Genomic DNA, 23,220 nt, shown 5'->3' with positions numbered 1-23,220 from the left:
AAGTTAGAACTCTGATCAGATTGTATTTCAATTGACAGTCCATAAAATAAAGTGCATTAGCATTTTCACTCTCTACCCTAGATATAATTGTCCTCAAAGGAATAGTTTCTGGGAATCTGGTTGTCATACCCATAAAGTATATCTGATAACCTTAATTCATTTTGATAATATTCTGAGACAATCTACTAACACTCAACTAAATGCTTCTTCAAAGTTAGTGTAGGTATTAAAGGCGTTGGTTTAATTACATGTTGAGGTTTTCTTGCTGCTGGACATGTATGAGATGTTCTCCAGAACTGCATAACATCTTTATAAAGTCCTTTCCATGACATATACCTGTTTTGCAATGCTTGTGTTTTCTATACACCTACATGCTAGCCATAGGAACTTTATGTGCTACTTGTAAAATCACCTTACATTATTTGGGTAGTACCATTATTTTTTGAACAACCATCCATTTTTCATCTATAGTCTGGGAGGATATCTCCATTTTTGTGAATATAACTTACACTATATAACTTTCAATTTTGCTAAATCATTCCCCAGAAATAAATCAACTTCATTCACAGGTAATTTCTTAACTACCTCAGATACCACTAGTCCAGACAGCATGTTACATTTCAATTGGACTTTGTCTAGTGGAATAGAACATACTCTCCACTTATCCCATTTACCAACACTTTGTCTTTCAATGAACTCTCAGGAGGGACCATAAGAGGTTTGATTAACCCCTGAATCTCTTAGTTATGGGTTTGAATAATTCATTTGAAGAAAAAGGGGTTATCTTTCCTTGAGACAAAAACCTTTGTATCACTCATTTACCCTATGTACTACTCTTGTACTCACAATAGTGTTTACCATCAGTCTCAGCTATAGTTAAAGCAACACTTCAATCCATAGCTTTTTCTTTGGAGTTCCATTGTAGAACTTATTCTGAGATCTCTTAAGTCTCATGGGTTTCCCTCATAACTTTTAGCATTCTGAACAGATGTGTCCCACCTTATTATAATGGAGTCACTTCAGCTTCTGATTTTCACCTCCGCTGTCAGTACTTTCAGATCTGAGGATCAGACCTTGGGAAGTTCCCAACTATCTGTTCTTTACCTTGGCTACATGTTTGCAATTCTGTCTCTCATTTCCTATCCCTTTTGAAATTATGAGAGTTGACAGGCAAAAGGATCAATTTTATGGACTATCTCGTAATTGTCAGCCATTATTGCTGTCTGCTAAGGGACACATCAACATACAGGGTGCCACCAAGATTTACAAATGACTAGGCCCACCAAACGTAAATACTGGTAGCTGATGTCTAGGTCATGCCACACAGTGTCAGTCCAGAATACCTCATCAAAAGGTTTTGGAAATCCAAATACATGAAGTCTCCCAGTTCTCCGATATGACCGTAATAGTTACATTTTCAAAGACTCTAATAAGTTTGTCAAACTTTATTGGCCAAAAAGACCTCTGAGTCAACCAGTGGTCATGAAACATATAACGTAATGCTTGTCTTTCTTTGCTTTTCTTCTATCATCAAATATGTGAATTCCTCAAAAACTGCTGAAAAAGGAACATTTTGGGGAACCTTATTGAGTGTACCTAATATGGATTTATTTCTGTTCTTATGCACTGAATGGACTTGAACTCAAAGGTGAGAATGCTACTAAATAAGCCACCAATGACATCCCAATTTTAATTGAGTTGATTTATGTTGACCTCTTCTCTGACCCCACTGAGTTATTCAATATACATATAAAGGACTCAAAAAATCTGCTTTTTAGCGGAAACATTCCAAATATTGTTTGTGCTTATTTCTCTAATCAACCAGTTCAGAGATGTCGTTACAGACCTCTGGAGCAGGTGGGACTTGAATCGAGGCTTCTCCTATCCAGGAGCAGGGACACTACCACTATACCACAAGACAGCCACTGTCTTCACTTATAAATTGATTTAGTTAATCACAGCTAGAATAAAGACAAGTGTGCTACAGTTGTTTTCAAATGAAAAGTTCTCTCGGATATGACTCAGTAAAGATTCCCACTCCTGATCGCTATTCAATGATACCTGCTGGAAGAGTGGGTCTACACCCAATCATGTGGAAGTGCCAGTGTTGGACTGTGGTGGACAAAGTAGCAAGTCACACAATGCCAGGATATAATCCAACAGGTTTGAAATCACAAGCTTTGGAGTGCTGCTCCTTTGTCAGGTGAAGTGGAGGGAAGCGCACAGGCACGTATTTTATCTGCAGAGAGATCATTGCAAGATAATTCCAGATAGATAAGAATGTCAAAAAATAATCCAAATAATTTGAGTGGGGATTCCACAGGCAGAATAACAAGGTTTTGCAAGTGATCAAAAGTGTCAAACAGTGTGAGTAAAGTGTCAACAGCTGAGGAGCAAGTGAAGGGATGACCTATGATCAGATTAGTTACAGCAGAGAGATAATTACAGAAAATCAAAAATAAGGTGGTGCTAGAGACAAACCAAATGGCTGGATTAACATGATAGGTATAAGAGTCACATGACAAGGATTTAACCAAAGTAACAAGCAATCCAAAACTGTACAAACTAATTACAGTAATCTAGAGAGATCATAACAAGTTATCAAGGTGATGGTGTCAAAACAGAACAGTGAGGAAGATTTTACTAACACAGAACAGTATGGTGGGGTTACACACAGCTGCTCTGTTTTGACACCATCACCTTGATATCTTGTAATGATCCCTTTATATTAATTAGTTTGGAGATGCCGGGGAATGACAGGTGTGGGTGCAGCAAGTAATTCAGAAAGCAAATGGAATGTTGACCATTAATGCAAGGTGAATGGAGAGTAAAAATAAGGAAGTCTTGCTATTTCATTGGCAACAGCAGCAAACACCTGTAACAAATATTATTGTCCACCCAGGAAATTCTGTGGTCAAAATATTGCAGTAATTGCAAAGGGATTTAAAGACAGTACAGTTCATCTTCCGTAGTGATACTGGCACCATTGCCCACATTTTTCTCCACCACATTGATGACCCTATCATCGCCACCTCATGCTCCCACAAGAGGAGGTTGAACAGTTCATTAACTTCACTAATACTTTCCACCCTGACCCTCAAGTTCACCTGGACCATCTCGGACACCTCCCTCCCCTTCCTGGACCACTCTGAATCCATTTCTGGCGACGACTCAAAACGGACATCTATTTCAAATCCACTGACTCCCACAGCTTTCTGGGTTACACCTCCTCCCACCCTCACCCCTGTAAAAATGCTATCCATTATTCCCAATTTCTCCGCCTCTGCCGTTTCTGCTCCCAGGAAGAGCAATTCCACTCCAGAACATCCCAGATGGCCTCCTATTTCAAGAACCACAATTCCCTCTCACATGTGGTCAACAATGCCCTCCAGTGCATCTCCTCCACTTCCTGCATCTCTGCCCTTGAACCCCACCCATCCAACCGCAAAAAGGATAGAATGCTCTTGGTTCTCACCTTCCACCTCACCAATTTTTGGATACAGCGTATCATCCTCCACCATTTCCACTACCTACAATCAGACCCCACCAGCAGAGATATATTTCCCTCCCCACCCCTACCATCATTCCACAGAGACCATTCCATCCATGACTCCCACGTTAGGTCTATGCCCCCCACCAAACCACCCTCCACACCCAGCACCTTCTCTTGCTGTGCAAGCAGTGTAAAATTGTGACCACACTCCTCCCTCATCTCCATCTAAGTCCCCACAGGATCCTTCCACATCTGGCAGAGATTTTCCTGAACATCCAAACACCTCACCTACAGTGTCCGTTGCTCTCAATGTGGTCTCCTCTTCACTGGGAAGAACTTGTGGAACGTTTGAGAGAACATCTCTAGGACACACACACCAAACAACCCCACCATCCTGTGGCCAACCACTTCAACTCCCCCTCCCACTCCATCAAGAACATGCAAGTTCTGGGCCTCCTCCACTGCCAAATGCTAGCCACTTGATGCGTGGAGGGAAAACACCTCTTCTTCCACCTTGGGACCCTCCAACCACATGGCATTAACATCAATTTCACCAGTTTCCTCATCTCTCCTCCTCCCACCTCATCCCAGATCCAACCCTCTCACTTAGTGCCACCGTCTTGAATTGTCCCATCTGTCCATCTTCCTTCCCACTCCACTCTCTGCTCTGACCTATCACCATCACCCCCCACCTACATCTATCATTTTCCCAGCTATCTTCCCCTCAGTCCCCTTCCCCCCACCACATTCCTGATGAAGGGCTTATGCCCAAAACGTTGATTCTCCTGCTCCTCAGATGCTGCCTGACCTGCTGTGGTTTTCCAGCACCACACTTTTCAAATCTGATCTCCAGCATCTGCCATCCTCACTTTTTCCAAGAGTACTCCAAACAGCTTTGGTCTCCTCATTTAAGGAAGGGCATACATGCATTGGAGGCAGTTTAAAGAAGGCTCACTTGGGATGAAGTGACCTTCAAATAGAAGAGACTGGGCTTGGACCTGTGGAGTTTAGATGAATGAGATATGGTTAAATCGAAATAAGTAAGATTTTGAGAAGCTTGACAGGGTAAATGCTGAAAGAATGTTTGATAAAGGAATATAAAACTAAGGGGCACTGTTTCCAAATAAGGGGTCTCCCATGTCAGGTTTAAGATGAGGAGAACATTCTTTCCCATCCCAGACAGCAGTTGTGGTTGGTTCACTGAATGTATTGAATTCTGAGTGAGACAGATCTACAAGGAAGTCAAGTGTTATGAGGGCAGGCAGGAAAGTGGCATTGAAGCCAAAATCAATTCAGCTGCAATTTTATTATCTGATAAAATGGCAGGCATTTAAGCCCAGAAGAGGCTTTACATACTCTTACACTGAGTACTTTTGAAATGTGGTCACTGTAGTATAGGAAACACAGCACCCACTCTGTCCTCACAAACAATAATATGATAATATGATGTGTTCCCAACACCAGGGATAACATTCTGCTTTTCTTCTAAATCATACCATGGAATTTTTTACATTCACACCTTGAGTAAGCAGATGAAGCTTTAGTTTAATTTAATGTCTCAAAGGTGGCACCTTCCATCATTTTTTTATTCACAGAATACAGGCTTTACTGGCAAGTCCAAAATTTACTGCAATTCCTTAACTGCCTCTGAACTGGGTGACTTCCTCAGCCATTTCAGAGGACAGTTAAGATTGACCACATTGTTGTGGGACCAGAGTCACTTGCAGGCCAGTCTCGGTAAAGATGACTGTTTTACTTTCCTAGAGGGTATTCATGAACCTGCTGGGTTTTTATGACAATGGCCATAACAATGGCCAGATTTATTTGTTGAATTCAAATTCTACCAGCTGCCGTGATGCAGTTTGAATCAATGTCTCCAAAGCACTAGTCTGGATCAATTGTCCAGTGACATTACCAATGTCTTCCAGTATTACCTGTGTAAACTTTTAGAAAGTTTTTAATAAGATAATGAATAAGATGCTCCTGTACAAAATTGAATCCTGAGTATTAACAGACTGTACTGGATTGGGAACAGGCTGAAAGCCAATCTAAAATGACATCCAGCATTAGTTTTTTTATTCATTCACCGCACAAGGGCATCGTTATGTAGGCCAGAATTTATTGTCCATCGGGCATTCAAGAATTAACCACATTGCTGTGGATCTGGAGTCACATGTAGGCCAGTTTGCTTCCCTCAAGGACATTAGTGCACAAAATGGGTTTGTCCCCAGCAATTGACAATGGGCATCATTAGGCTCTTCAATCCAGATTTTAATGGAATTCAAATTTCACTATTTGCCCTGGCAGGATTTGAATCTGGATCCCTGGTAAATTTCCTCAGTCTCATTAACAGTCCAGTGATAATACCACTAGGCCATCACCTCCCCATCAGTTGATGGGAAGAACATTACCCTTTCCAATTGCTATTAATAATCTAAACATTGGGGAAATAATCTACAAATTTGCAGAAGCTACCAAGATATGTCCAAGAAACAGGAGCATGGAGAATTCTCAATTATTATAAATAGATCTGTAGAAACTAGGGAATTAGGATTGTGATTGGCTAATGTTATTTTACTAAAGTAAATGTCGTATAATGCATGTGAGTATGTTCAATACAAAATGTACGTATACCTTTCTCTAAAATGAATTGGAAACCAGTGGCAAAATAGATATCTGAATGTTTTGTTTCATTGATCTCTAAAAGTTCTAAAGGTTGTGAATGTCTAGTTGGAGCAAATGGGTCCCCACTGTGTAATTTTGGGTCAATTAAGTAAATAAGTACTAAACAAAACATACCATGTCAGGGAGCATTCTGACCAGTTCCACCATTTATCACCTGAAATAGGCAAGTGCTTTGACCGCACAGAGGTGGGACCCTACAAAACATCAACATTAGCAGGGAACTGTCCAAAATTCTCTCAATTCAGGAACAGTTCCATCAGATGGAAAGAATCAATTTTAACCCTTCAATTCAATAAGGGAAAGAGGGAGAAAACAGGACAATATAAGCCAGAGAGCTTGATGTCTGTTGTAGGAAAGATCTTTGAACTGGTCATTAAAGAGATGATAATTGTGCTCAGATATTTGGGAAGTCTGAGTGATTTTGTCAAAGGGAAATTATGTTTAACCAATTTATTGGAGTCCTCTGAAGGAATAACAGGTGCTGTGGTAAAGGGGACTCAACAAATGTATTGTATTTGAATTTCAAGAATGCATTTGATAAGTTGCCACAACAGAAGTTAATTTGGGAAATATGAACTCATGGTGTGGAGGGTAACATATGAGATTGGACAAAGATTGATTAGATAGCTGTGTATGCAAAAATGGGTCTTTGGCAGGATGTGATGAGTGGAGTCCTGTAGGAGTCTATGCTGGGGTCTCAATGTTTTACAATTAATATCAATTATTTAGACAAGGAAAGTAAAGGAATGGCAGCTACATTTGCTGACGAACATCAAGAAATGTAGGAAAGTATGGTGTAAAAAAAACATAAGGAGGTTGCAGACAGACATTGAAAAGTTCATGAGTGGCAAAGAACTGGCAGATGGAGAATATTGTGGGAAAAAAATGAAGTTGTTCACTTTGATAGAAAAAAGGTGAAAAACAAGATATTATTTCAGTGGAGATTAACTGTGGAATTCCAATGTGCAGACAGCTTTAGGTGCTCTGGTTCACAAGCCACAAAACATTATTTTGCAAATACAGAATACAATCAAGGAGTCTAATGGAATGCAATCCTTTATTATGAACATAAAAATAAGGGTTAATGTTTAGACTTGAAATGTTAACTCTGTTTTTCTCTCAACAGATGGTTCCAGACTTGTTGAGTTTCTCCAACATTTTCTATGTTTGTTCCAGAATTCCTTCAGATGATTTTGACAAAATGGATGGGGGAAGGGTGTTTTGTCTTATTGGTCAGTCCAAAAGGTCAGCCATGTTCTTACTGAGGGGCTGCGCAGGCTCAAAGGACTTAATGCTCCACTTCTGCTTCTATTTCCTTCCTACATATATAATAATTTCACCATCTTGAGGCTATTGCCACCGCATTAAGACTAATTTTGGACAGTTAAATCAGCCAGTGTTCTCAATAAATTCATGTCAAGTTAGTGCGAAAGAAAAACATGTTTTCACAGCAGCCAACTGCACTCACAAAATTTACTAGGTGGGGACTCCCCGCAAGTTGAGTCAGACTGAAGGATACATTTTACCAGCCAGGTTATGCAACATATAATGGCTCTGTTAGGAATAGATCAGAAATTCCACATAGCATGCCATCCTCAGTTAAGTGAAAGGATAAACAGAACCTTAAAGTGAAGGATTCAGAAAGTTGCACAACAGATAGGTGATCAATGGAGTGACATTCTCCCTTACACTTTAATGATTGTGAGCAACACTCTATCCAGCTCCACAGATTTTACCCAACATGCACTAATGATAGGGACACCCATGAAAGGAACTGAGGGATTATAGGGGCTTAGCCTCTTTAAACTAGAATTTTAAGCTCTTACTCATGAGAAAGCTATGGGAACCCTAATGCAGAGTATACAGGCTGCTGATCAAGCAGCAGCAATAAACATGGGGAAGAAACAGAAACAAAGAAAGGCATACTTTGACACCAAAGTCTGGCCTATTGAATATGCAGTGGAAGAGAAAATAACTCCAACTAGCACATTGTTATCATCAAAACTAGCGAATTGTTAAAGGCATTATTTAATCAAGAGGGTTACATAATTGAAAAGAAAAATACGAACTGCAGATGTATGAGGGGAGATGCTGCAGGCATTGACAGTGCAGGTTTTTGTACAGTCATGGCCTAGACATTAGTGCTATAAGTGTTTGATTAAATCAATTAACTTCTCAAGTTAAACATGTATTTGCTGCATTGAATGATGATATTCAACTTGCTAGTCAAGCAGGAGATATCACTAATAACACTGCATTTTATATCGTTAACATCTTAGAACCAAAGGCATGTGGATTCACAAGTTAATAAAAGAGACAGAAAAAAGTGGCCAATACGGGTATCACATAAATGTAACTTTGTGTAGTACTGTATATAAGTTGGGTTGTGAAGCATAAGTTGCTTACTTGTGGGGTCTTATTCTGGTTGCTACATGCAATAAAGTTTAAGTTTTTTTTTCAGTATTTGATTGTCTGTGAGATTTCTGAATAATTTGCTGAACTAAAAGGTAGCTTGTGGCAATTTGCACAAAAGGTAAAAGAATGGGCAATAAAGGCTGGCCTTGTCAGCAATACTCACATCCTATGAAAGAATAAGAAAATACACAAACCCTCAAGATCAAATCTAACAAAGAACATCACTGAATTGATTACTCTCCACACATCCAATTAAAGTTACTAACAATGTTGGTATGACTTTGGAAGAAAGGCCAATGAGAGAAAGGAGGATAGCCTACCTGAAGAACTAGACAGGCATTTTTTCTCAGTGGCTTGATAAGTAGATATAGACTCAATTTCTATGGAGGTACACCTGGAAGCATTGCATCCCATTTGCTTCTCTGATTCCACTACAGGTGATTTTTGAAAGGTAGTCTCCTTTCTATCGAACTCAGGTGAAGTCTCATGCTGAATTGTCCTCTAGACTCCTTCTTCTAATTTGCATAATTCTGTGAGTCAACATGGTGTTTACTCTAATGTATTAAAACAACTATTGAAGCAAATTAAATGGAACGTACTGACTGCGCATGAACCTAGTCACTTACTTTCAGGTGAATCCTCTGGCTAGGACATTTCCGATGTTTCATATATCACTGACTGCTGGACTCTGACCAATCGCCAGTTATTAAGGTTCTAGGGTGGCCAACCAATACTCTGTCAGCACCATTAATAAGGAAAAGGATACCTACCTGCTTGCCCTACTTCCTTTTACCCCTCCCCCCACTCCCCACCAAACTCTGATTTCCTTGGTCATGTAGGTACGCATTCACTCCAACCAACCCCTTTTTGATTTACATTAATGTTAAACAGCGTATCTGTGTTCAGCAAAATCATTATTTCAATAACAATCTGTTTTAGGACAATCTTCACTTGTGAAGTTCCACCACTCCATTAATACTCTCAACTGAAAAAGGAGAGCCTTAGTAACCATGGCAAAGTTCAGTATTTTTGTCCAGTTTGAAACAGTGGGTGTCCTTTTAAATAGAAAATGCTCACGGTATCCAGCAACCAACTAAAGCCAGGATATTGTGACTATCCTAATCTAGTGTTGCAAGTTTAGTTACTTATATGCTTGAGAGAGAGAGAGAACATTTGAACTCATCTGTGACTGACTGTTCTTTTTTGATTTAAGAGTTTGAATACTCAAAATTCACTAAATTCCAGTAATTCAGGTAGGTATTAAATAGACTTCTGATTAAATTACGAGCAGTTAGAAAATCTCGGGAAAGAAACCAATCAGAGCTGCTTGAAGAAAGTAAAAAAGAACATTGAAATGCTACTTATAAAGCATTATTTTGTTTTTAGGATAGCTATCTTTTTATTAATTTTCACACAGGGATTTAGGTGGATATATTGTAACATATTTTCTTATGCAGCTGTTTGTCATCTGAGAAATAAATTCGTTTGATACTTTAAAACTAAAACAATTTGTCTACATGGAGCCTTATGAAAATTTAAAGGAATTAATTAATTAACTTTTCATTTCACAGCATGTTGTCATAAGTTTACCAAGATTTCTAATAAGAATAGACACTTTGGGAGGAGGTTGCACTTACCATCAAAATATATACATAATAAAACCAAAATTACTTAGAGTAAGAAAATTAGAAAACCCCTGAAATGTAAATGTGCTCTATTTCCAATTAGCAGCACCTTTTCTTTAAAAGCATTTACCAATGAGTTTGCTAATCATTTTTAATTCTGCATAGAGAACACCATTGTCTCTTATTTAGCCAATTTCTTTTTTAAAGGATATTACTTAGTTTTATTCTGTTGTATTCTCTCACCCTCCAGCCAAATTCTAACATGTAGCTACAATAATATCGATAGTATTTTCTAAAACAAATTTTTCTCAGATGATTTAGAATGGAAGTAAACCTGGGGATAAGGCAGCACAATGGGTCAGAATTTGACTAATTATCTCTGACCCCTATTTATCAGCATAGAGGTTATAGGAATAACAGTGTAAACATGAATAATAGCATTCTTCCCAGATTATTGTTAAGGTTCTGCTTGATTATATAGAGAAAGCATGAGATTTGGAATGGTGTTTAATCATATGACTTTGACTATCTGTGCAGCATTGGACCTGGGAATTCTTGGGACAAATATTGTGCATGTGCAAGTCCATACCCTAACTTGACAGCTGTCATCTTGATATATCTCAAGTTAATTCAAAAATTGGTTTAATCAGAAATGTAATAACAGAAATTGAACTTTTGCAAAATATGTTGTCTAAGGGGCCAATATTTATATGTATAGACTTAATTCTGTATTTTTAGGCCGTTTGAACAAACAAAAATTTTTGCAATCTTCTTCAGGAACTATAGACTTTTATAAATGGGGCCAAGTCCACGATTTACAAGGCACAAGTCAGGAATATAATGGAACTAACTCCACTTTCCTGAATAAATGCAGAAGTAATAACAATCAGGTTTAACACTATCCAAGGCAAAACAGCCCACTTCACCTCATCCTCCACCTTAAACAATAACACCTTCCTGAGCCAGCACAATGTGTATTATCTACAAGGTGTGCTGCAGAAATTCATTATGCCCCTGTTGACCACTCTTTCCATATACTATCTGGAAAAACAAGGGGAGCAAACACTTAGGAACATCACCACCACAAGTTCCACACACAATCCTGATTTTGAAATATATCATTGTTCCCATAACAACACTAGGTCAAATTCCTTGAACACTTTCACTAATAGCATTGTGGGATTGCCTTCACTACCCTGCAGCACTTCAAGTAGGTAACTCACCACTGCTTCTAAAGGGCAATCATGGATGGACAACAACCGTTACGACTTAACAGAAGTGTTCATATTACACAAGTGAACATTTAGGACAAATCTGGTATCAGTATGCCGATCAAACATAATAGGACATCTTTAAGACACCTTAGAAATTATACGTCAGCATAATATCAAAGATCTTTCAGCAATGGGAAATCAGCAGATCAGCAACACCTAAGGGAGTCAAAGAAGGACTTTGCTTAGTTTGCAAATCACTAATCATAAACACTCATTCTACTTCTGACAGGCAGCGAGTGAGAATAGGTTGATGTTTGAACTCAGATCAATAGGTTCCTAGAATCTGACTTGAGCTTAGTGGCTGAGCTCTGCTATAAGATGGGAATGGAAAATGAAACCATCTCTCATGCTTACTTCACTTTTGTGTATCTAATTGTACCAGATACAATGTTGGTTCAGAATGCCAAGTACATATCAAAGTATTGCAGCAACATCTTAGGTCTAAATTAGAGATTGCTAACTGTCTGTCATGAGCCTTTCAATGATTCAAAGCTATTACCCTTTTCCATGCTGGAGCTACAAGGACCACTTTATAGAAATACTACAGTAGATAGATATTGGAATATTTCAGAAAGGCATTATCAAATTATGATGAATATGAATTACAGTGCGTGAAGGATTCTTGTACTAACTGACAATTTCATCCAAAAGAATCAAATAAAATACTGGGAAAACTAAAACCATTGCTTTAGTTTCCATTCCAAACTTTATTCCCTAACTACTGATTCCATCCTTCTCTTTGACAATTGTCTGTGATTAAGCTAGTTGGTTTGCAACTTGGTAGCACATTTGATTCTGAGATGAGCTTCCAACCTTATATTTATGACATCTGTAGGACTGGCCATTTTCAACTCCATAATATTGCTTGACCTCACCCTGTCTCAGATCATCTGCTGCTGAATCTTTCATCCATGACTGAACTTGACTATTCCAACACACACCTATATTCTACATTCTGTAAACTTGAGGTCATCCAAACCTCTGCTGTCCATGTCTTCACTCACAACAAACTTAGCTCACCTATCCAGCATTGATTGACCTTGATTACCAATCAAACAGTGTCTTCATTTGAAAATTCTCATCCTTGCTTTCAAATATCTTCAATGGCTTACTTCTCCCTCTGCTAATTTACTAATAAAAAAAAGAAATGGAAGCAAATCCTGCATTACCTTTTAGGATGTCCTGCCCTATGTCTCCAAAGATCTCTGGGTTGAGAATCAGCCGTTTAGTCACAGAAAGACCCAGGGCAGAAACCCAGGACCCTCAGTAGACGTAATCTTCAAGTTGAGCGATAATCAATGTTAATAATTAATACAGTCAACTATGGCAACTGCTATAAAAATAGATATGGACCTCTGCAATGTGTTGCTGTTTGACACGTACAGCAGTTGCAGAGTATTGAAATGGAACTGTTCGTGATTTGTGAAAGTGAGTGTATTGTGTGGAGTGGACACAGTAAACAGTCTGCCTGGATATTCATAAAGAAAATAGCTGATGGGTTTTCTCGAACAATTCAGATTTCTTTCTTCAAGGAAGCCCTGGTGTAACAATCTGGGACTGCAACCTAGAATATTCGCTACAAGACACAGTGCATAAACTATGTTAGCTGTTTTAGGCTTGCTTTCTTTCCTAACGTATAGAATTCTTTTTATTGTCAACATTGATTATATGTTATTTATATTGATAAACACACCATTCCAGAAATTTAATAAACTATTTTTAAATCATCAGAATACCAGAGTTGGCTAATAAATGCAAATTAAAAGAAAATAATTTGAGTCACATTTCTGAACAACAGAAGTTCAGAAACAGCTAGTTTGCCCAGTCTCTTTGTCTGACGAATTATATTACATTTGGTTTTTGGGGGGAGGAGGGGAGAGAACAAAAATAAATCAAAAACATTTGAACGTGGGGTAAAGTCAAAAAGAACTTCAATCTGGTGTTACGGCAGCCATATTAGACGCCAGGATGATATGCCATTACACTATGCTAGAATAATGTAAGAAATTGAAAGAAAAATTGAATCCTGACCTTGACCTCGCAATCAAATTGAAACACTGAGTACAGGAGAATCCATTCATAGAATGGACCCATTCTGGCAAACTCTAATTACTATTCTCTGCCTTAGGTGGGCAAACCAAAGGTAGCCTCAGCAAAGCTTGGAGATAAGTATCCTGCCCAAATCCTCAGCTGAATGGTTTCAAGAGTGGCAAAATATTAACCCTTAAGCAGTATCAAAGAAAATTACAATGATTACAGTATACTGTTACTATTAACATTGAACAAGGGGAAAGATACTATGGATTTTATGATTTCACATGCATTATTTAATGTCACTGTTACATCAAAGTCTATATTTACTCTTCTTTGCTTATTAAACAAAAGAAAACAGATATGAGTCTAAGGTAGGGTACTGCACTATTTCAAAATATATATTTCATCTATTTAGTTAATGGAGAAAATATGCTTTCACTTTTAAAACATAATCTTTATGAATGAAAAGTTAACCATGTTTCCTTAATGCAAGTACATGTCATCTAATCACTTACTGGAGCTACAAGTATTTCTGCTGCCTGGCTGCTACAAGGGCTGGCTTTCACCTTCACCTTTTCTTGCACCCTGAAAACAAATTACAAGTTTATATTCTCAACAAAAAAGAAATGTGTCTTTGCCTGATCCAGCCAAACACAGGATAGGACCTTTTGCGCATATTATTAGGAAACTAATTGTTATGGTAAGTGAATATGAACACATGAATTAGGTACAGTCATTTGGGCAACTAGGAGCGGGCAATAAATGCTGATTATCCAGCAAAGCCCACATCCCACAAATGAATAAATAATTCAGCCTCATGAGCCTGCTGCACTATTCAATAAGATCATGGCTAATGTAATTGTGCTTTGAATTTTACATTCCCATTTACTTTCCAATAACCTTTGAATCCTTTGTACAAGTTTCTACAAACATCCATCTTGAAAATATTCAATGACACTGCCTCCACGAGCCCTTTTTTTACTTCTTTTTTCGATTGCCTTCTGTGGCAGAATTTCAAAGTTACACAATCCTCTGAGAGAAAAGAAATTCTCCTCATCTCTACCCTACAAGGGTGACCTCTAATTTTAAAATTGTGACCCCCCTAGTTCTGAATTGATCCACAAGAGCAAACATCTTTTCCATGACCTTGTCATGACTATTGAGGATCTTGTACATTACAATCAAGTCACCCCTCAATCTTCTAACCTCCAGTGGCAAAAAAAAAGCCCCATCTATGCAATATATCTCATAGGACAACCCATTCATTCCAGGTATCAATCTAGTAAACCACCTCTGAACAACCTCCAATGCATTTTCATCCTTTCTTAAATAAGAAAATCAAACCAACACAAATATTAAAGATATGATCTCACCAATGCTTTGCATAATTGAATCATAACATCTTTAATTTTATGTTCAATTCCTTTTGTAATAAAAGATAGCAAATCACTTGCCCCCTTGATAATGTGTTGGACCTGCATACTAATATTTTGTGACTCATGCAGCAGAACACGTAAATCCCTCTGTACCACAGAATTCTGCAACCATTGCCATTTAAGTAATTTTTAAATTCTCTCTGCCTAAGTGAACAAGTTCACTTTTTCCCATATTATATTCCATTTATCAGATTTTTATCAAATTATTCAACCTACCTTTATCTGTCTACAACTTTCTTTTGGCACCTCCTACCTCATGAAATTTTATTGCAATAGCATTTAATGTGGCATCTTATCAAATGTCTTCTGGAATTCCAAATATAGTATAGGCAATACTGCTACAATGTGGTATTTCTACTGTCATACAATCCCTTGTTATAAGAAAATCATGTAAAAGCAGCACCATTTAAACTAATGGGGTTGGAACCATGTTACAACCAATACACGCTTTAAAATTTTGTGCATTAGAAACAGAGTCCCCAAATCGTCAATCGTGTTATAGCAGATTTGTGTTAATGAAATGCTCGTTATAGCAGGACAACCTGTATTTCTGCAGGCTCACTTTTGTCCTGACTGTGTGACTCTTTCAAATAACTTATCCAAATGTCGGCTAAATATCTGAGACTTGGGTTTCAATCCAGCTCCAAATTATGGGAAAAAAAGTTCTCTAAATAGAACATGACCTATATCAATCCCACTCCCTCAGAATATGGTGCCTTATTTGCACAGAATAGTCCCATCTTTTGGAAGAGACTGGCTTTAAACCACTAAACTCAAACAAAGGGGTAATCACAAACATCACGAAGAGAAATGTGACTTTGTTAAACAGCTGCACTCTTCAGTGGGTGAAATGGAAGCAGATTTTCAGAATGTCTAAGCAACTTTGTATCTATTATGGAGCCAAAGTGGAACAGTTATTTTTCACCAGTCCTCACCAGCTTTCCTATTCTCTGGAGAAAGCATGAAGAGATAGAAGTATTATTTGGAATTTAGAAGAATGAGAAGTGATCTTGTTGAAACATATAAGATCCTGAGAGGACTTGATCAGATGGATACCGGGAGGTGCTTCATCTTCTGGCTGGAGACAAGAACTAAGGGACAGAGTTCACGAAAGGAGATGAATACAGCAAGTGGAGATAGACCACAAACAGATCAGTCAAGTTGTAAGAGCAGGCTCAAAGAGCCAAATGGCCTATTTTGAACCCCTAAGTTACATCTACTTGTATTTAACAAAATAAACAATATGATTAAGTTAAGATTCAGCTCATCCTTAGATGACTGTGAAATGACAACTAAGCCAGTTAAAAAAAAGCAAACTCCAAGTAATAATGAGAATAGTCATATGTTTCTGCAATTAATCGTAAATTTCTGCCTTCTATTGAAACACAAGGGACAGGATTTTACAAAAAAAACTGAAGATGCTGGAAACCTGAAATAAAACAGAAATTGCTAGAGAAACTCAGTAAGTCTGGCAGTATCTGTGGAGAGAAACCAGAATGAATCCTTTGGGTCCAGCGACCCTTCTTCAGAACTATTCTGTTTTTGAGCATAATTTTACACTTCACGATTAGTAGATTTGCTGGTGGCGCAAGGGTGGGGGTGGGCATAAAATTCATTGTAAGGCCATTCCATTTGCCACTCACCTGCTCCAGCCTCTCCTTGATTTTACAGTGGAAGAGGCATGGCCTACCCCATCCTACCTACCCTTGTCTCAGTAATGTCCTAATGTGCCCAATTAGTGGTCACAAAAGGGCAGTTTGCCACCCAGTCTCGGTTTGCAGGCTGGTGGGAGTAGTTCAGGGGCAAGGCTAAACCTGGAAAGTGAACTTGTTCAGGCCTCAGGTGGAAGGTAGGCGTGACAAAGCTTCCTTTCAACACTGAGTGCTCTTCAACCAGGTCTGTTCCCTGCTATTGCTCTTTCTTTGACCCTACATTCCTTAGGCTGTCCATTAACACCCTCACCTCACTCTCTGCCCACCCTTCTGAGCTCGCCTCTGTTTCAGCCCTGAAAGTCTCACACTTACCTGGTCCTGAACTACCTGGAGTTAGATCCTGGGGATTATTTGCAAAACCAATCAAATCTACTGCAGCCTCTGGCACTATTGGGAACAGAAAGCTGCTGGCTAGTCAGACTCCAGAAGGGGAACACTATCGTCCAAAAACTCCTGGCCCAGGAAGTGTATGTTTTATTTATAAATACAGTAGTAAAACATTATGCAACTAAGTATTGCCTAAGTATTCTGTATGTCAGAATGGGAGCATGACCTCTTCTCTAACTATTAACTCATTACTTCCTGAGGCACTCTCCATGGTCACTGTCAAAAAGGGACTATTTTTATGTAGGTTTTATTCTACCTTGCTCCTTACCAGTATGCCTACAACAACCAAAAAACTTAACTAACTGCAAGTCACAGGAAAAGCTTGCCATATTAACAGTTGTGACTTCAACGAGCAATAAAAAGATAATTAATACAGTCTCACAGAGAAATCTATTCATGGACTAGTATATTACTGATGACCGGAGAATTGTTTTAAATGATATTTCCTGAGTAATTACCTTGAGTTTGACACTGAGGTATCATTGGTTTCAGTATTGATATTTTTATTGGAAAGTGCTGAAGTAGTCATTCCACTGTGCATGCCAATTGGCGGGATGCTGGCTGATGTTGCAGAATTTAAAGCTTCCTCACTATTGTTCAAATCCTTGACAGAAGCGACTGCTGAATTTGTTTTACTACAATTGGCATTCTTCCCTTCTGTTCCTTCTGAGGAATTTCCCTGGACAGCTTCCTGACACATTAGAGAGGATTTCCATACATTCGGATTATCTACTTTTTCTGCCTTTGTTGTTTCTGCTTTTGCATTTGCACGTTTGTATTTCCTGCTTTTAGGTTCCTTGTCCTTTGTGGCATCCTACATGAAAAGAAAATTTTATTCTGTATGTTTGAAAAAGTAAAATAATAAGCTGGAAACCATAAATCACTTTAGAACTTCTTGAATTTATTTTATCCAGTTAAAAGCACAAATCATTGGAATGTACAAGATTCTGTTTTCTAACATTGGAAGCATTCAAATGTCTTAAAATAAATGTTGCATATGCCACTGTCGAGTGAAAAAAGCTGATATTTTCTGAAAGGCAAAATCTATTGACACCCTATTACGGATACAATATAAAGGCTTAGATTAAGGTGAAGTGCATTCTTGTAAGATCCATGCATGTTGTTCCTATTGCATTGAAGTGCAAGGCATTATTATTCTGATGCTGCCATGTTCCTATCTGAGTTGTTTTGGGGCCAGATACTGAGCAAAGATTACACTTCATGATAGTTCTTTACTTGATAGCACAAATCTCACAATTGCTCTTAATTTAAAAATTCAGAAATGTTTAGTAAAATATCAAACCTACTAGTTTAACTACATTTGAAATTTTGAACTTTGCCTCTATTATGCCAGAAAGTCATACAGTCATACAGCATGGAAACAGACCTTTCAGACCAATTCATCCATACCGCCCAGACATCCAAATCTGACCGAGTCTCATTTGCCAGCATTTGGCCCATATCCCGCTAACCCCTTACTATTCATATACCTGTGCAGATGCCTTTTAAATGTTGCAACTGCACCCACCTCCAATACTTCCTCTGACAGCTTGTCCCACAAAAGCACCACCCCCCCCCCGCATGAAAAAATTACCCTGCAGGTTCTTTTAAATCTTTCCCCTCTCAACTTAAACAGATGCCTTCTAGTTTTGGATTCTCCCATCCTAGGAGAAAGACTTTGGCTATTCACCTTATTCATGCCTCTCATGATTTTATAAATCACTACAAGATCACCCCTGGGCATCCGACACTCTAGGGAAAATGGCCCCTGACTATTCAGTCTCTCCCTATAACTCAAACCCTCTCGTCCCAGCAACATCCTTGTAAATGTTTTCTTAACTCTCTCAAGTTTAAAAACATTCTTCTTGTAGAAAAGCAACCAGAATTGTACACAGTATTCTAAAAGTGGCCTCACCAATGTTCTCCATGAAAGCAATATGGCATTCCAACTCCTAGATTCAATGTTATGACCAATGAAGGTAAGCACATCAAACACCTTCTTCACCACCCTGCTAACTGTGACTCTACTTTCAAAGAATTATGCATCGGCACCCCGAATTCTCTTTGTTCGACAACACTCTCCAGTTGCCTACCATTAAGTGTATAAGTTCTGCCCTGATTTGCCGTACCAAAATGCAACAATCCACACATCTAAATTAAATTTCATTTGCCGCTCTTCGGCCTATTGACCAATTTGATCAAGGTCCCATTGTATTCAGATTACTTTCTTCGCTGTCCATGCCACCACCTATTTTAGAGTCTCCCTCTCACTTACTAATCATATCTCCTACATTCACTCCCAAATCATTTATATAAATGACAAAAAGCACTGATCCTTATGGCACATCACTGGTCGCATTTCCAGTCCAAAAAGCAACCCTGCATCACCACCACCCTCTGTGCCCTTCCTTCAAGCCAATTTTGTATCCAATTGGCTGGCTCCCTCTGGATCCCATGTACTCTAACTTTAATAACTAGTGTACTATGCAGAACCTCATTGAATGCTTTGCTGAAGTCCAGATAGACAACATCTACAACTTTGCCTTCATCAATCTTCTTTGGCGCCTCTTCAAAATATTCAATCAAGTTAGTGAGACACAATTTCCCACACACAAAGCCATGTTGACTATACCTAATCAGTCCTTGCCTTCCTAAATGAGCATAAATCCAGTCTATCAGAATTCCTCCAACAACTTACCCATCATTGACATAAGGCTCACCAGTCTATAGTTCCCTTGTTTTTCCTTACAGCCTTTCTTAAATAGTGGCACCATGTTAGCCAACTTCCAGTCTTCCAGTATCTCATCCCTGGCTATCAATAATACAAGCATCTCAGCAAGGGGCCCAGCAATCTCTTTCCTAGCTTTCCACAAAGCTCTGGAAAACACCTGATCAGATCCCAGGGAATTAGCTACCTTTATGCATTTTAAGACATCCAGCACTTCCTCTTCTGTAAAATGAACTCTTTTCAAGACATCATTATTTATTTCCTCAAACTCCCTAGCTTCCATGTTCTTCACAGCAAATACTGATGCAAAACATTTCTTTCGTATCTCACCCATCTCCTGTGATTCCACACATAGACAACCATGCTAATCTTTAAGGTGCCCTATTTTCTCCCGAGTTATTCTTTTGCCATTAATGTATTTATAGAATATCTTTGGATTCTCCTAAACATGATTTGCTAAAGTTATCTCATGTCCACCTCTGGCCCTCCTGATTTCCCTCCTAAGTATACTCCTACTGCCCTTATACTCTTCCAGGGATTCACTCAATCTCAGCTGTCTACACCTGATATGTGCCTCCTTATTTTTCTTGATAGAGCCTCAATTTCTCTAGTCATCCAGAATTCCCTACACTTACCAGCATTTCCCTTCATACTAACGGGAACATACGTCTCCCAACTCTCATTCTTAAAGGTCTCCCACTTCCCAATCATTCCTTTCCCTGTGAATAGCTTATCTTAAACCAACTTTTGGAAGTTCCTCTCTAATACTGTCAAAATTGGCCTTTCTTCAATTTAGAACTTTAATTTTTGAACAGTTCTATTTTTTTCTCCATATCTATTTTAAAACTAATATCATTACTTGCTCCAAAATGCTCCCCCACTGACATCTCAGTCACTGTCTCTGCCTTATTTCCCAACAAAAAATCAAGTATTGATCCATTTCTTGTAGGTACATCATCTTGGTCATTGATATAATGCCCCGAACAGGAGTAGTTCTTTCTACACCCCACCCCTCACCCCGAGTCAGTTCACGATTAAGGAGATCATTGCTGATCCTAAATCCACATTGTTTCCACATGCTTTAATAACTTTGGTTTGCAAATATCTCTTAACCCCAGATTTAAAATAATTAGTTGGGCTGGCGCCTACAGCTTATGTGGAAGCAAATTCCATACATTGTACTCTGTCTTCCCTTTCATAACATTGTTCCTGAATGGTCTTGCTCTGATTTTAAGATGACTCCTTATCTATCTTCATAAGTGGTAAACAAACAAGAGGTATTGATTTAATAGGTTGCAGTGATTGGAACAAGGGCCAGCTAGATCTCACTGACTATGAGATCCTTGATTTGGGTAAATAACCTGGGTCAATCAGAGAGCCCTGGCTGATAGATATAAACAGGAGATTCAGAGAGTCTCCTTATTCTAGGGACTGACTTTGAGCTGGCTGGTCAGAGCCCATGTACTGTGCACATATAAATAAAGGGTGACTTGCTGACAGGATACTGGCCTCTATGCAGTTATTTCAAGATGAACTGCATTGCTCCATTGTGTGGACTAAAGTTATATGTAACTATCGCTAAATGTCTATAGCAACAGCAAAAACGGCAGTTTGGTGAATTATTAAGTGGTAGATCTCATTTGAATCAGTTTGACATACTTGCAAGTTTTGGTACTTAAGTACTCTTAAATCATGTTTGGTTTGGAAGTAAAGATTACTACAATCTTCTCTGGTCAGCATTGACGGGTTGGACCGAAGGGTCTGTTTCCATGCTGTACATCTCTATGACTCTTACGCTTTACAAATGCAAATGTGATTGTAATCCTTCAAAACTATAAGATATGAGGCAATTCAGTTTTGTTATAACAATTCTATCAAGGAAACATGCAGTTGCCATGATTACAACAAAAGCAAAATACTGGAGATGCTGGAAATCTACAGTGAGAAAAGAAGTGCTGGAAATCCCATCAAATCACGCAGAATCTGTGAAGAGTCCAGGCTGGTGACATTCCACATATCCTGATAAAACCCAAAATGCTCATTCTGTTTCGTTCCACAAATACTGCCTGACATGTTGAGTTTTGCCAGCGCTTTTGTTCTTCCTACTCATTGTTACAACTGATTGTTTTCAGATTAATTCTTTGGGTTGGGATAGTAGATATCTAGATCATAGACACAACATTATTATCTCAAAATTGTTTCTTATAAATAGTTAGATCACAACATCTTGGACTAAGCAGAGTAGACCACATCAGTGATTGTGGAATTATCAGAAAAGAAGATTGGAATAGTTTTACTGCTGCCAACAAACCAATAAATAAATTCATGAGACAGACAGGTCAGCATTACTCTACCTCATTCATGAAACAGATCAGGAGGTTCAGATCTCTCACTGAGGATTTAGCTGGTAACAATCATGCAAGTTTGGGTTGTCTGAGCTGAAGCAGTAGGAAGTTTCTTTTTATATTCACTCATGGGACATAGGTGCTGCTGGCCAATATTCATTGCCTATCCCTAATTACCTTGAGCTGCCTTTCTGAACTGCTACAGTGTGTTTGGTGTAGGTACACTCATAATGCCATTAGGAAGGGAATTCTAGGATTTTGACCCATGTCACTGAGGAACAGTGAGAAATTCAGGATGGTGAGTGGCATGGGAGGGGAGCTTGCAGATGATGATGTTCCTGTGTATCTGTTGCCCTTGTCCTTCCAGATAGAAATTGTCATGAATTCAGACGGTGTTGTCTGAAGATCTCAGGTGAATTCCTGCAGTTCATCTTTTAGATGGTACACACTGCTGCTACAGAGCATCAGTGGTGGATGTTTGTGAATGTGGTGCCAATCCCAGATGGTGTCAAGTTTTGTGAGTGTTGTTTGAGCTGACCCATCCAGGCAAATGGGAAGTATTCTATCACACTCTGAGTTGTGCCTGTAGATGGTGGACAGAATTTGGGGATCAGGAGGTGAGTTATTTGCTGCAATATTCCTAGCTTTTGAATTATACTTGAAGCCAGTGAAATTACGTGGCCTAGTCCAGTTGAGCTTTTGGTCAATGGCAAACCCCGGGATACTAATAGCATGGAATTAAGTGAGGCAGTGCCATTGAATAGCACGGGGTGAAGGATAGATTATTTCTTATTGAAGATAGTCATTGCCCAACATTTGTGTGGTGTGAATGTTACTTGTCATTTTTCAGATCAATCAATGCTTTATCTTCCTGAGCTTTGTGGAGTTAATTAGATTTACTTCCGCCGTAATTCCATTGATATTTGGGAATTTCTAAGTTGCAATTGTGTTCTTTGGACACAGGTATGTGGAACAGAATTCTACATCCCAACAATGAGATGATGGTATCTAATTCTTGGCCATTCAGTGCTTTCTAAAATATTGCCAATGAACATTCACCCATTCAATGTGTTGAAATAATAACCT

The 23,220-nt window shown here is 38.7% G+C and overlaps 1 protein-coding gene across 1 annotated transcript in view; it reads right to left on the bottom strand.

Annotated features, from left to right (window-relative positions):
* LOC132823078 (cyclin-dependent kinase-like 2) overlaps positions 1 to 23,220 on the bottom strand; it is a 79,972-nt gene that overhangs the window by 20,121 nt on the left and 36,631 nt on the right. Inside the window, exons 8-9 of the mRNA XM_060836618.1 lie at positions 17,520 to 17,875; positions 14,042 to 14,111 (exon numbers count right to left, since the gene is read on the bottom strand). Of these exons, the coding sequence (XP_060692601.1) occupies positions 14,042 to 14,111; positions 17,520 to 17,875 (426 nt within the window). The remainder of the gene's footprint in view (positions 1 to 14,041; positions 14,112 to 17,519; positions 17,876 to 23,220) is intronic.

This window comes from Hemiscyllium ocellatum, chromosome 16, assembly GCF_020745735.1.
Source record: "Hemiscyllium ocellatum isolate sHemOce1 chromosome 16, sHemOce1.pat.X.cur, whole genome shotgun sequence".
NCBI classification, from domain to species: Eukaryota; Metazoa; Chordata; class Chondrichthyes; order Orectolobiformes; family Hemiscylliidae; genus Hemiscyllium; species Hemiscyllium ocellatum.
Note: the sequence above shows the minus strand (reverse complement) of the source record. Positions and strands in the feature narration are given on the sequence as shown.